Source organism: Hylobates moloch, unplaced genomic scaffold, assembly GCF_009828535.3.
Source record: "Hylobates moloch isolate HMO894 unplaced genomic scaffold, HMol_V3 SCAFFOLD_7, whole genome shotgun sequence".
In the NCBI taxonomy this organism is placed as follows: Eukaryota; Metazoa; Chordata; class Mammalia; order Primates; family Hylobatidae; genus Hylobates; species Hylobates moloch.
Window position 1 is genome coordinate 114,973,732 of NW_026652282.1, and position 16,021 is coordinate 114,989,752.

General features: G+C 37.2%; 1 protein-coding gene and 1 long non-coding RNA gene across 4 annotated transcripts in view; one reads left to right on the forward strand and one right to left on the reverse strand.

Annotated features, from left to right (window-relative positions):
• Window positions 1-16,021, forward strand: part of PHF6 (PHD finger protein 6) — a 321,601-nt gene that overhangs the window by 293,461 nt on the left and 12,119 nt on the right. For 2 of the 3 annotated variants that reach the window (XM_058441536.1, XM_032757640.2), the window contains exons 3-6: window positions 7,410-7,579; window positions 7,746-7,889; window positions 8,940-9,044; window positions 11,083-11,216. In XM_058441536.1, the coding sequence (XP_058297519.1) occupies window positions 7,410-7,579; window positions 7,746-7,889; window positions 8,940-9,044; window positions 11,083-11,216 (553 nt within the window). The remainder of the gene's footprint in view (window positions 1-7,409; window positions 7,580-7,745; window positions 7,890-8,939; window positions 9,045-11,082; window positions 11,217-16,021) is intronic. The other variant, XM_058441537.1, reaches the window with a different exon arrangement.
• The window catches only part of LOC131383909 (uncharacterized), a 74,565-nt gene that overhangs the window by 41,281 nt on the left and 17,263 nt on the right, over window positions 1-16,021 (reverse strand). The gene's annotated exons all lie outside the window — the stretch shown is intronic.

Here is a 16,021-nt window from a genome sequence, read left to right on the forward strand (position 1 = left end):
ATACCTTTCCTGAAAAAGCAGGAAGCTGAGTTCACAAATGACTCCGCACATACAGAGTAAATGCACATCACATTTACACTGGAAAAGGCAGGGCAAATGTCCCCCAGTTTTCCTTTTGCAGCAACCATGAAGATTCAAAGCAGAGATGGTGATGCTTGCCTCAATCTTAATGCCTGTCCTTTTTCTTTCTTTCTTTCTTTCTTTTTTTTTTTTTTTTTAACTCTGACAAACATTTATTGAGCAAGGTGTGAGCACCTTGGAGAATTTAAGAAAGAGTCCCCATGTGGACAGAGAGCTTACAGTCTACACAAGATATGCCAAGAGTATTAACTAACAATTAAATAGAATTTTATAGTTTACAAAGCATTTTTCACAAGTAATTTCTTAAAGCAGCCTTATAAGAAAGGTATTAACATTAGTCGGATTTGACACATGAAGACACTTGTGAATGGTAAGTAACTTAACCAAGTTAAGACCTAGTAAGTGGCAATTTCAGATGTTCTGTCCATATATCCTTTCTACTTCACACTGTTAACCGATTTGAGAACTTAGGAGGAGGAAGGTGGAGCGTAAACCAGGAAGTTGTAAGATGAGGAAAACATTGGTTACTAAGAGAAGACAATCAGGAAAGGGAGAGACAGGGCTTTACAATACTAGGAAGAGAGTTGGTGTCCTGGTACGTTGGGCATTCCCCTCCCCATAGGGGCCATACCAGAGGAGAACAGAAGGGTAATAGAGAGGGGCCTGGCCATTCTAACGTGACACAGACATCTGCAAGCTGTGCTGATAAGAGGCTGGGAATGTTTGGTGGCTCGGGAAGGAGGACAACCCTATTTTGTCGCCTGCCTTATCAGCCTGGATTTTTAGATATTGCAGCTGTGAATGTAAGTGTAAAGTTTTACTTTTTATCGTATTTATTTTGAATAGATACATGAACATGGTACAAAAATCAGGCTTTCCTGTCATCTGTCCCCTTTTATCTGTTTCTGAATTCTTTTGTTAAAAGCAAACACTACTATCTGTGAGTTTCTTGTGTATTCTTCCAGACCAATTATGTGCATACATAAGCATAACTGTTCTTTTTCTAACATCCAGGAGCATATGGAAATATGTATTTCCACGACAATGAATATTACTATTTTAAGAGCATACTTGTAGTTATTCACTGACATATATATTTGTCCCAGCTCTGCCATTCTCTAGCTTTGTGAACTTGGGCAAAATTACTTAACCTTTCTAAACTTCCTTATCTGTAAAACAGGGCGGTGGTGGGTGGAAGGGGTGTTGGGAAGATGACCGTTACAACTTTGTGGAGTGATTGTGAGGCTCAAATGAGATAATGCATATAAACCACATAGCGTATCTGGTATAGTGAAAACTCAAAAGCTCAAATGTTAGCTCTTACTATTCTGTTTCCAACTTATACACACATATTTACAAATGAAAGCTGTTAAGATACAGTACAAGTGAGCAAAGATAAATGGAGAAAGATGTTCATCACATTTGTAGCAGCAAAAACACTGAAAACTTTCAAGTCATAACCATGGGGGGGCTGGTTAAATACAATGGATTACTATTAGCTCTTATATGGAAGGAGGTAAATTCCTATATACTGACATGGAAAGTTGTCAAGCTATATGAAGCGCAAAAAGCAAGATGTGCCCTTGTATCTGTTTTGAATTCTTTTGTTAAAAGCTTAGAATGCCATTTGTGTGTATATCATTTTTAAAAACGTGCATATGCAGAGAAAATAATAGCATTTATTGAAAGCGTCTTCTGTGCCAGGCACTGTTTTAAGTACTTTACATGCACTAATTCATGTAATTCATTTAAGAACCCCCTGAGGTAGGTTTCAGGTCCAAAGATACACAGTATGTGGAAGATCCAAGATTCAAACCGAGGCTCTTATATACTGAGGTTGAGAAAAGAAGCAGTTAACAGTGCTTTCCTGGGTGGGAGGTCAGCAGGTTAGGGAGAGAGGTAGGTTAGGGAGACTGAGGAGCCAACCAGGAGCACAGAGCAGGTGGAAGTAGAAGGTGAAAGGAAGATTTTCACTTTTTTTTTCATTTTTATTTTGAGACTCGCTCTGTCTCCCAGGCTGGAGTGCTGTGGCATGATCTCGGCTCACTGTAACCTCCGCCTCCCAGGTTCAAGTGATTCTCCTGCCTCAGCCTCCCGAGTAGCTGGGATTACACACATGTACCACCACGCCTGGCTAATTTTTGTATTTTTAGTAGAGATGGGGTTTCACCATGTTGGTCAGGCTAGTCTTGAACTCCTGACTTCAAACAATCCACCCGCCTTGGCCTCCCAAAGTGCTGGGATTACAGGCGTGAGCCACTGCGTCCAGGCCTAAGGATTTATCTATTAATAAAATTTTTCATAGTTACAAATAATACTGCAACAATTTCCCTTATACATAATATACTTATGTACTTATACAAGTGACTCTGTAAGATAAAAGTCTTAGAAATGGGGTTGCCAAGTCAAAGGGTCTATGCATTTAACATGGGGAATGAGTACTGTCACGTGGCTTCTGAAACTGTTTACCCAGTTTATGTTCCCACCAACAGTGTCTAATTCCCATACCTGTGCTAGGTATTATGTCTTTAATTTTTGTCTGATTATTTCATTTAATTTTAATTTCCATTATCACTGGTGAGGTTGGGCCTCTGTTCATGTTTTTTTGTCATTTATATTTCTTTTGTGAATTGCCTTTTCCTATCCTTTGTGCATTTTTCTCTTGGGGTTTGTCTTTTTGAAATTGATATGTAGGTGTTCTCTATAATATAGATATTCTGTCACTATATGCAAATCTGCAACCTCCGCCTCCAATTAAGACATTTTTCTGCCTCACTCCTGATAATGTGATTACAGGCCCTGCCACCATGCCAGTAATTTTTATTTCGCCATGTTGGCCAGGCTGGCCTTGAATTCCTGACCTCAGGTGATCTGCCCGCCTCGGCCTCCCAAAGTGCTGGGATTACAGGCCTGAGCCACCGCACCGGGCCCAATTTATTTCTTTTAACTTAGTTTATGGTGCCTTTAGCTGTACAAAATTTACTAATTTTTAGTCAAATCTCCCAGTCTTTTCCTTTAGGGCTTCTTATATGTCCTGATCCAAGATTATTTTTTAAAATTCTCCTCTATTTTCTCCTATTATATTCATAGTTTACAATTAGATTTTTAATCCATCTCTTAACTTTTTCATATAGTATGAGGTATCCATTTTTTAAAAATGGATAGCCAGTTGTGCCATTATGTCTTTTCCACTTATCTGAAATGCCACCATTATCATATTTTCAATTTTCATGTGCACGTGGGTCTGTTTTCAAACTTGGAGATTCTCTTCCACTGATATATGTCTATTCTTGTGCCAGTGGTTTAACTGCTATTGCTTTGTATATTTTGGTATCTTCTTTTCAAAAGGATACTCTTGTATATTCTTTTTTTCATCTTGTGTGTTCTTGTCCGTTTTCCAGAAAACCACAGAATCAACTTTAAGTTTCATTTCATTAAGTCAGATTAGTGAGAGCTGATTTTCTGTCTATCATGTTCATTCAGAAACATAGTCTATCTCTCCATTTAGGGGCACTTGTTTATATTTTCTTTCTAACACATATTTTGTTGGGTTTATTGTACCTTTTTTTTTTAACTTGTATTTCAGATTCAGGGGGGTGCACGTGCAGGTTTGTTACCTGAGTATATGATATGATACTGAGGTTTGGAGTATGAATGATGCCATTACCCAGGTACTGGGCATAGTACCCAATAGTTAGTTTTTCAACCCTTGCCCTTCTCCCTCTCTCTTCCCTCTAATAGTCCCCAGTTTCTATTACTGCCATCTCCATGTTCATGAGAACCCAGTGTTTAGCTCCCACTTATAAGTGAGAGCATGTTGTATTTGGTTTTCTGTTCCTGCCATATCCTTATTGCCACAAAGGACACGATTTCATTCTTTTTTATGGCTACAGGGTATTCCATGTAGCAGGGTATTCCACACCAAACCACATTTTCTTTATCCAGTCCACCGTTGATGCACACCTAGATTAATTCCTTGTCTTTGCTATTATGAATAGTGCTGCAGTGAACATACCAGTGCATGTGTCTTTTTGGTGGAACGATTTGTTTCCTTTTGAATATATACCCAGTAATGGGTCAAATAGTAGTTCCGTTTTATGTTCTTTGAGAAATTTCCAAACTGCTTTCCACAGGGCTGAGCTAATTTACATTCCCACCAACAGTGTATAAACGTTCCCTTTTCTCCACAGCCTCACTAGCATCTATTGTTTTTTGACTCTTTAATAATAGCCATTCTGACTGATGTGAGATGGAATCTCATTGTGGTTTTTATTTTAGCTTTTAATAACTATTTAAAGTCTGCTGTTTTGATAGGTGAAAATGATATATCACTTAATTTGCACTTTGATTCTGGAGAAGTTAAATATTTTTAAACTAAACTTATTAACTACTTATATTCTGAGAATTATCTGATTATATCCTTGATCTATTTTTCCATTTGGGTCTTAATCTTATATGAGCTTATCATATCATAATGATACTAATTCTTTGTCAGAGGTACAGCAGAAGCAGATATTTTTCCAGTTTATTTCATTTTATTTTATTTTTGAGACAGAGTCTTGCTGTGTCACCCAGGCTGGAGTACAGTGGCATGATCTCAGCTCACTGCAACCTCTGCCTCCCGAGTTCAAGTGATTCTCCTGCCTCAGCCTCACTAGTAGCTGGGTTAACAGGCACACGACACCATACCCAGCTAATTTTTTTTGGAATTTTAGTAGAGACAGGTTTTCACCTTGTTGGCCAGGCTGGTCTTGAACTCCTGACCTCAAGTGATCCAACCACCTCAGCCACCATGCCCAGCCTTTTTCCAGTTTATTGTTTGCCTTTTAACTTACCACTTTTTTTTTTTTTTTTTTTGAGATGGAGTCTTGCCCTGTCGCCCAGGCTGGAGTGCAGTGGCGTGATTTTGGCTTACTGCAAGCTCCGCCTCCTGGGTTCACACCATTCTCCTGCTCAGCCTCCTGAGTAGCTGGGATTACAGGCATGTACCACCACGCCCAGCTAGTTTTGTATTTTTAGTAGAGATGGGGTTTTTCCATGTTAGTCAGGCTGGTCTCAAACTCCCGACCTCAGGTGATCCGCCCACGTTGGCCTCCCAAAGTACTGGGATTATAGGCGTGAGCCACCGCACCCGGCCCAAATTTACCACTTTTTAATTTATACTTTTCAGAAGTTTGAAAGTCTAATATAGTTAAATATATGAATCTTTCGTGACTTTTACTATTGATGTTAAAGTTGTTAAAAATTTTTGTGGAATGATTTCATATTTAGAACAAATATGCCATGTGGGAAACTAATCATGTTGGCTTGATAATGGAATCAGTTCTTAAGTAATTTTTATAGATGTTTAATAATGTTATTTATTAAACATCTTATTTGTTTATTGTTATTAAACAACTATTAAATGTTATTTAATAGTGTTATGTATGGTGTTAGTGATGCTTATTTTCATAATAACTGAATATATTATATGTGTATACATATGTATAAAACTGAATGTTTTATATATACATACACATAGATGTCTTAGAATGATTGAAACAGTTATGATTTTTCATTTTGAGAATTTTTAATATTTGGCAAGTGCAAGTAATTCTTTTTTGAGATGGAATCTTGCTCTGTTGCCCATGCTGGAGTGCAGTGGCACAATCTCGGCTCTCTGCAACCTCCGCCTCCCGGGTTCAAGCGATTCTTCTGCCTCAGCCTCCTGATTAGCTGGGACTACAGGTGCGCACCACCATGCCCAGCTAATTTTTTGTATTTTTAGTAGAGATGGGGTTTCACCATATTGGCCAGGCTGGTCTCAAACTCCTGACCTCGTGATCTGTCCACCTCGGCCTCCCAAAGTGCTGGGATTACAGGCATGAGCCACCGCGCCCAGCCAACTGCAAGTAATTCTAACAGCTTTTAGTGAAATTCCATGTCTTAAAAATTGTCAGTTTGAATATTTAAATTAAGTAGTATATTCTGACATGAAATTTGCTATCGTGTTAAGGAGAGAAAACATCTTTAATTGACTTCTCTGTCTTCACAGGAAGTTATTCACATGAATTTATTTTGTTGCCTATAAAACACTATCCAATAACTTCTACCTTTTCCCCTTTACTCCTTCAAGTCCTACCAGAGCTATGTGAAGTTGCACTCATGTAAATTGTTATTAACTGTTTTGCAAACAACCTAATACTTGTAGTTCCCTTAGTTTATATATATTCAAGTATACCAACTGAATTGCCCTTATAAATGTGCTTTAATTTCTAATAAACAACCTTCAAAGTAGTAGGAAAGATATTAACATCTGAGCATAGGAGTTTATATTCTTTCTCATTGAGAAATTAGTCTCTAGAATTATAATCAATAACATGGTAAAGGAAAAAATGGCGAAAATATTAGAGCTGTGCCTAAAACTTTCCATAGTTTGACCCTATGGCAAGTGAACATTTGGTTTTTATTACCCTTTTAAACACTAAATATTAATACATCATCTTATACAGAGGCCCTCAATAAATAAAATATTTATAGTAAACTACTGACAAAACACCTTTCATTATGGTAGAAATTCTTTTCAGATTACTGAGAAATGCAGTTCTCAAATTTCTGCATAAGTTTTGCTTAATTCATTAAAGCATATGCAACTAACTTGCAACATACTTTTTTTACTGCTTGTATTAGAAATTCTTTTTGTACTTAATATTTGTTTAATTACTTGATCCATTAGTTCAGCTGTAAATGACTTCCTTGTTGAATTTGTTCATTTAGTTTTCATGATAGTTTGAAGAGCAATCTAGACCAGTGTTATCCAATAGAACTTTTCTGTGACAGTGGCAACAGTCCTGTATATGTGCTGTCTAATACAGTTGCAACTAGCCACATGTAGCCAATAAGCTCTTGCAGTGCGGTCAGTGTGACTAAGAAACTGAAGTTTCAATTTTATTTAATTATAACTGACTTAAATTTTTTAAAGCCACATGTTGCTAGTGGCTACTACATTGAATAGCACAGATATATCTACTTTATTTTCATTTAGTTTTCCAAGTTACAGTAAGTGTATTTTCTAGGTAAGTGTTCTAATTTTACAAACTCTTTGAAACCTATGGTAAAAAAAAATAATAATGCAAAAGCAAACTCTAAAAATTAATTTACTAAACTATTTGTATTTGATTTTTATTGCATTTATCTGAAACATTGGGTGGCTATATTGAGCATACCACAGGCCATTTCTCCTCATTTCTGGAGGCAGTTTCATTCTAAGGAGAAACATATGTCCTAAGACCCCTGAACTAATACTTATTTTGAGATTGGTCTATAAAAAGTTTTTGTTCATTTTTAAGCAGCTGATTTAGAAGAAAGTTTTAATGAACATGAACTGGAGCCCTCATCACCTAAAAGTAAAAAGAAAAGTCGCAAAGGAAGGCCAAGAAAAACTAATTTTAAAGGGCTGTCAGAAGATACCAGGTCCACATCCTCCCATGGAACAGATGAAATGGAAAGTAGTTCCTATGTAAGTAAAAAAAACTGTTGGATTCTCACTTTTTGTTGCACCATGAATATTTCATTTAAACTATCTATAGGTAAAGTTCATCATTTGAAATGTTAAATAAGCTTGAAATACTGATAGCATATTTTCATGATTTTTTTTAAGTTCTTTTTTTCTTTTACATTTGCAGAGAGATAGGTCTCCACACAGAAGCAGCCCTAGTGACACCAGGCCTAAATGTGGATTTTGCCATGTAGGGGAGGAAGAAAATGAAGCACGAGGAAAACTGCATATATTTAATGCCAAGAAGGCAGCTGCCCATTATAAGTGCATGGTAAGCATGGTTCTTTTAAGCCCAATTTTGTTTTTTTGTTGTTTGTTTTTCTTTGTTTCCCCTGTGATCTAAAAGCCCAAATGATTTTTTTTTAAATCAGTTAGCTAGTAACCAAAAAACTTCCCCCCACCAGCATTAGTATTTTAGAGTTATAAATATTATATCTTGTAATCCCAGATCTTAATAAAGTTTAGATTTTGTTAAATTGTAGCCTTTATGTTTTAGTAGGATTTGAAGTAATTCTAATTATAGTTACTGTAGTTGGGATAATCTGTAATTAATTATTTCATAACTATAAAAATTTTGTCTTCATAAGCATGTCATGAAATATATTTTAGACTTTCACTGTAACCTAATAATTATCTCTGTTGTACTTAACACACTATATTACAATTATTCATTTATGAACTTATCTTCCCTAACAGACTCTTAAATTCCTTGAAGATAAGAATAAGTTTTTATCTTGACATCCTTAGATCCATGCCTGACTTACAGTACACATAAATATCTTTGACTTAGATTGTATTGAATGACTCATCCCATTGATAAGATTTTTAAAATTACATTATTTATTTCAGAGGTTCTTAACCAGAGTGCATGTCAGATTTACCTGGTGAGCTTTTTCCAAAATATGTACATCTAGGAACCCTGTGGAGTAGATCTCATATATGTCTAGTTTGAAAAGAAAAATCCGTGAGTGATTGTGATCTGCATCTATGGTTGAAATTTGCCAATTTAAACTATTTTTTAAAACTTTGTGGAAATGTAAAATAGTTGAGAATAGAGTGACATTGTTGAAATTTTCATTGCTTAAAGCAGGCTATTTAATCTTGGCTCCACACTGGCAGTCCTCATTTTATTTCAATGTCCATAATTTTGGTTATATTTTAATCAGACATGTAAATATATTAAAGATATTTGAGCAGATACTTGATTATTAAGGAAAGATTATCTTTCTTCAGAAATTAAATATAACACACTTGTTACCACATTTAATGTTTCTCTCATAAGGATTCTGAATGTTAATGTTCCTGCATTTTTCTTCTCTAGTTGTTTTCTTCTGGCACAGTCCAGCTCACAACAACATCAAGAGCAGAATTTGGAGACTTTGATATTAAAACTGTACTTCAGGAGATTAAACGAGGAAAAAGAATGGTCTGTAGTTTTTATATTTGTTGTGCAACATTACACTTGACTTGCTGCTTTAAATTTAGAGTACATCCCAAATTTATCCAGTCATCAGAAAATTTAAAGTAGTTCATGTGTTAAAGCAAAGTATATATTTGACTTATTTGTAATATAATAAAGGATGCTGATGTTACTGAAACTTATTTCTCTTTCTATGTAACTTCATTACTTAAGAGAATTATACTGGGAAGATTTATATACATTTCAAGGCATTTGCAAGCCGTTTAATAAAATAAATGAAGATATGAATGTGACAAACTTTATTAAGTTTAAAATGTTACATTGTGTAAGCTTGCTTAAAGGAAATTTTTTTCAGGGCTTTCTGTTTAAAGTACACATACACAGGGCTGCCTCTTAAAATGTTTGTCATAGCTTTAAGTTTTTTTTAATAAAATAATATAAAATACGCCTTAGTCTCATGTTGTTAAACATACTGAATTACCAACAAGTAGCTCTAAGAAATGTTGGCATCTTTATTGATCGTTTACTCCTTTAACACTTATGAATGCTATGTCGGTTGTCTCTAGAAGTTAATTTTTAAATTTTTTTGTTGGGAAAATTTTCAAACATACCACAATTGGAAAGCCTAGTAATACGTATCTGTCCATCATCTTGCTTCATCAGTTACCTAAGTTTGTGGCACTTGTTTCATATAGGCCTTTTATTCTTGTTGCTTGAAGTATTTTAAAGCAGACCTCAGACTTCGTATCACTATACCTCCACGTAGTTGAGTATGTATCTCTTAATAATTGGACATTTTCTTACCTAACCACAATGTCATTATACCTTACAATTTTTTTATTTATTTTTTTATTTTTTTATTTTTTTGAGACAGAGTCTCACTCTGTTGCCCAGGCTGGGGTGCAGTGGCACGATCTCAGCTCACTGTAACCTCTGCCTCCTGGGTTCAAGTGATTCCTGTGCCTCAGTTTCCAAAGTAGCTGGGATTACAGACATGCACCAACATGCCTGGGTAATTTTTGTATTTTTAGTAGAGACAGCGTTTCATTATGTTGGCCAGGCTTGTGATGAACTCCTGACCTCATGTGATCCACCCACCTCGGCTTCCCAAAGTGCTGGAATTACAGGCGTGAGCACCCGGCTAAAAATGAAACTTTCGTAACAGAGCCTGTAGTACTGAAAAAAGGAAAAACCACTTTATCATATTATTCAGAGCGGTGTTGTACAATACAGCTAAAGTCCAAACAGGTGACTAAGATAACAATTCAATTATCTTGCCAACTTACTGTTTACCTCTGTACCGTTGAGGATTGGGGTAAACACTAACCTAGCATTTCCCCCAGATGTGCTCCAAAGGAAGTTAGTCCATCAAGATATTCCCCCAACCCCTCCAGAGATAAAAGGGCATCTAGATTTCAATAAACTTGAAAACTGTTTACTCTGTGCCCTCTCCCTTGGAGAAAAGGCTGTGAGAAGTCCTGCAATAAAGTGATCTGCTTAACCTATCCTTTCTCAAACTTATTTGACTTGAAACCCCTTTTTCAACAGGTACCTTTTAATCTCCGAACACTCTTCAGGCCACACTGAGAAGTCTTGAAAAGATTTCAGCCCCTTTAGTCTCCCTCTGTACTTTTGTCTACTGGTAGCGATTCCTCTGTGGGGGGATTGCTTTTCTGGTTTCTTATTCTTTCCCCTAATCATAATAGGAAAGGATCTGATCTTAGGGAGGAAAAGAAGCCAACCACTAAGATATACAACATCATTCTTTTTGTGTATTTGGCAGCATTGAGGAGAATCTTATCTACATTTAGATGTCAGACCTGAGATGGTCAGTAGTTTTTCTAATAAGCCGGCAGTTTATAAATGTTAAATAAGGGAAACATCAGGGGATGACAATATTAGAGGGCTTACCAAAGTATGGTTTAAGTTGCAGCATTATTTCAGTTATATGCTATGTGATAATTTCAGTGTACTCTTTTTCAATAGAAAATAGCTACTGTTTTCTTGAAATACTGCTTACGATTATTTCTCTTTCCTTATACAGAAATGTACACTTTGCAGTCAGCCTGGTGCTACTATTGGATGTGAAATAAAAGCCTGTGTTAAGACTTACCATTACCACTGTGGAGTACAAGACAAAGCTAAATACATTGAAAATATGTCACGAGGAATTTACAAGTAAGAAAACAACAATTGTCTATTTCCCTAAACATGTTAGTAACCATCCTTAAATAGATGACATTAGTTTACTCAATCTCTATTCTTAAGTGGTGTTTAGTTAAATATAGAATACTGAGCACATTATATAAGGAATGAGTACTACAGTTGGCATTTTCCTCTGACTACATATCCCTGGATTAGCATTCATCCATCCAATATTAGTTAGGCTTCCTATGTGCCAGCCATTGTGCTTGAAGCTGGGCACATGCCACTGATCAAAACTACATACACTGGGCCGGGTGTGGTGGCTCACATCTGTAATGCCAGCACTTTGGGAGGCCGAGGCGGGTGAATCACCTGAGGTCAGAAGTTCGAGACCAGCCTGACCAACATGGTGAAACCCCATCTCTACTAAAATACAAAAATTACCCAGGCGTGGTGGCAGGCACCTGTAATCCTGGCTACTCGGGAGGCTGAGGCAGGAGAATCGCTTGAACCCAGGAGGCAGAGGTTGCAGTGAGCCAAGATTGCGCCATTGCACTCCAGCTTGAGCAACAAGAGTGAAATTCCGTCTCAAAAAAAAAAAACAAAAAACACTACGTATACTGTCCTCATGAAGCTTACAGTCTATTGGGAGAGACCTATTATTTAAGTGGCCAAATATGCAATTACAACATAGCAGCGTAAGTGTTCTAAAGAAGTTACAAAGTATTATGAGAGCATATAAGAAGGAAGAGCTAACCTAGTCTGTAGTGGGGAGTATTTAAGAATGTTCTGAAGGAAATAGTGCTCAGCTTTAAGCTGAGATATTAAAGACAAAGGTGAGCCTTGGTGGGGGGAGGTATTCTGGGCAGAGAGAACAGCATATGCAAGAGCCCCGGGTGAGACAGAAGCAGAGGTGGAAATGGGGAGATGTGTTAGGAGGCTAGTGCTGGTGGTCCAGGTGAGAATTATTGGTAGCTTAGAATAGGATACGGTAGACAGAAGGCAAAAGATTGTCTTGAGAAGATGGTGAAAAAGTAAAGTTTGAAGATTTGGGATTGGGGGTCACCCTCTTTTTTATGGGTCTTCCACTTAACCTGTGCTGCCTTGGGCTAGGTGGTGTTAATGTATATCTATAATGGTTCCATTTGTTTAATCGACTGGAGTATAAGTTGGTAGGGACTCTCGAAGTTTTTATTTGCCGTCCAGAGTTGTAAAGCACTTCCTTACTCTCACATGCCTAGAATGCAATAAACCAATGACTTCCGGGTCTAGTATTCTGTGTAAAAGACAATGTACACAAGCAGTCACCAAGTCATTTGGGTGCCTACATAAGGCGCTATGCTGTATAATAAAATTTGCCAAATTCTGTTTAATAATAAAGGCACAAATGTTTTCAAGTGAGTTCTATAAAGCCTTTAAGGAACAAATAATCCCAATGTTATTTAAGAGATCCAGCACATAGCAAGAGATGGAAAACTTATTGGTTCATTCTGTAAAGCTTACATAACTGTGGTACCAAACCTAACAAAGATACATTAAAAGAAAAACAAAAAAACTGTAGGCCATTCTCCCTTTTTTTTGCTTTGAGACAGGATCTGACTCTGTTGTCCAGGCTGGAGTGCAGTAGTGTGATCATGACTCACTGCAGCCTTGACCTTCTGCCCTCACGTGATCCTCCCACCTCAGCCTCCCGAGTAGCTGGGACTATAGGTGCATGCCATCATGCCCAGCTAATTTTTTTTGTTTTGTTTTTTGAGGAGGAGGGGTTTTGTTATGTTGCCCAGACTGGTCTCAAACTCCTGGGCTCAAGCGATCTCCCTGCCTCAGTCTCCCAAAGTGCTAGGATTACAGGCATGAGCCATGCCCAGCCACAATCTCACTTTTATAAATATACAAAAATTCTAAATAAAATGTTAGTAAATCAAATCCAGCTCTGTATTCTAAGACTTGAAAGACTGTTCAGGCTGGGCACAGTGGCTCACACTTAGAATCTCCACACTTTGGGAGGCTTAGGTGGGAGGACTGCTTGAGGCCAGGAGTTCCAGATCAGTGTGGGCAACAAAGCGAGACTCTCATCTCTATATAATTTTAAAAATAGAAAGAAAAAAGACTGTTAAAAATTAAGAAATATATTAATATATTAGAATTAGTAGAGTAAATAATCTTATCACCTTCCTTGTAGATGGTGAAAAGACATTTGATAACATTCAACATCAATTTCTGAATTTTAAAGTAACGAGTGCTCTTGGTAAGCTAGGAATCTTAATAGGTGTTTATGAGAAAAACAACAGCAAATAACTTATTTATCGTTAAAGTAAAGGAGCAATGGTTGTTAACCAGGAGTGAGCCTCAGAATCACTGTGGAGTGGATAAGGCCCTCTTTTGAAATGGTCAAGCCTGAGCCCTACCTGTAGAGATTTAAATTTAGTAGGTCTGGGTTGGGGCCCAAACCATGCACTTTTATGACTCCCCAGGTGATTCTTATGTTCATCTCTAATTGAGAACCATTAGACTATACTTTAATACAGATTAGGAAGAAGACAAGGATGCCAACTACTAGCATGACTTTTAACATTCTTCTAGAGGGTTAAGCTGATGCAAGACAAAAAGAAAGAGGCCCAGTGCAGTGGCTCACGTCTATAATCCCACACTTTGGCAGGCCAAAGCAAGAGGATTGCTTGAGGCCAGGAATTCGAGACCAACCTGGGCAACATAATGAGACCCCATCTCTACACAACATTTAAAAATTAGCCAGGCAAAGTGGCACACGCCTGTAGCCCCAGCTATACAGGAGGCCCAGACTGGAGGATTGCCTGAGCCCTGGAGGTGGAGACCAGCCTGGGCAACATAGTGAGAACTTGTCTCAATTTAAAAAATAAAAGAAGGCCGGGTGCAGTGGCTCACGCCTATAATCCCAACACTTTGGGAGGCCGAGGCTGGCAGATCACCAGGTCAGGAGTTTGAGACCAGCTTTGAGATCGCCCCACTGCACTCCAGCTTGGGCGACAGAGCGAAACTCCGTCTCAAAAAAAAAAAAAGAAAAGAAATAAAAGTGTATAATGAAATGATCAATATTTGTTATTTATATCATTGTCTACCAAGAAAATTCAAAGGAATCAACTTTGAATTTATTAAAATTAGTAAGAGCTCAGTAAGATTGCTGAATATGAGATGACTTTTAAAAAACAATTCCAGTAATAACTAGTTAGAAAATATAAAGGAAAACCGCCTGCCATACGCCGCCAAACACACATACACTAAAGATGAATTTTTTCCATTTAAAAAAAACACACACACAAAGCTTTGTTTTGGGGTGTGGGTGGGGAGACAGGGTCTCACTCTGTCACCCAGGCTGGAGTGCAGTGGCATGATCACGTCTCACTGCAGCCTCGACCTCCTGGGCTCAGGTGATCTTCACACCTTAGCCTCCCAAGTATCTGGGACTACAGGCACACGTGACCATGCCTGGCTAATTTTTGCTATTTTTTGTAGAGACAAGATTTCGCCATGTTGTCCAGGCTGGTCTCAAACTCCTGGACACAAGTGATCCACCCACTGAGCCTCCCAAAGTGCTGGGATTACAGCTGTGAGCCACCATGCCTGGCCAAAAATTATATTTTACAAAGGACTGAAATGAGTGGTGAAATATATTATGTTCCTTGATAGAAAACTCAGCATCAAAAGACACCTATTCTCACCAAACGTATAAATTTAGTATAATTTTGATCAAATCCAAATGTTTTGGCAGTTTTATTTAGAAGGCTAAATGTGATATAATTTTCACTTTTAATGGTTGTGTTTACCTTATATAACAGAAAAAATAATAGGAGCTTAACAGGATAGAGGGTTGCTTTCTCACCTAAAAGACATGCAGAGGAAAGCAATACAGATGTGGTAGGCAATTTTTCAGTGTCATCAAAGACCCACATCACCATCCTGCTCACCCCTCCTTAAGGTCTCCTTCCACATATGTGTGTGTAGGTCTCCTTCCACATATGTGTGTGTATGTTTTTGTATATGTAGAAAAATCTCTAGAAACATATTCAACAAGCTTAATGGTTATATTACTTCTCATTAGTTGCATAAGGATGGAGGAGAAGAGGCAAGTTTATATTCTCCATGATAGGATTCTGTGGTGTTTGAATATCTTCATGAGAAGTATATTATTATTAAAGTAGCCATTAACATTTTAAAATAACAGGCTGATTTTAAATATCCAAAATCAGATTGTATGGAGAATTATTGTATTTAAAAATGTAACTTTTAGATGATTTTATTATAATAGTTCTAAATGGAAAATATTTCCATTTTCATTTTGGAAGAAAAATGGAAATATAGATGAGAAAAAATACTTAATGTCAACTTTAATTCTACCATGCAGAGGTAATAATTTTAAATCTTTTGGAATGTTTTCTCTTAGACATTTATGTGATTATGTGTGTGTATTTATAAAAACAAGATTTTCTGCTTCTCTGCCTGTGGGGTAGCCATTCTTTTATTTGTTTGCTTTCTTTAAAAAAAAAAAAAAAGATTTTCTTATCTAGGCCATTTTATAATCTCTTTTCCACTTACTAGATCTGAGACATTTTTGTGTGACATTAAACAATTTTACATCTTGTTTTTTGTTTGTTTGTTTATTTGTTTTGAGACAGTCTCACTCTGTTGCCTAGGCTGGAGTGCAATGGTGCGATCACAACCCATTGCAGCCTCAACCTCCCAGGCTCATATGATCCTCTCACCTCAGCCTCCCAAGTAGCTGGGACCTCAGGGGCACCCCATTATACCCGGCTAATTTTTTTTGTACAGACGAGATTTCACCATGTTGCCCAGTCTGGTCT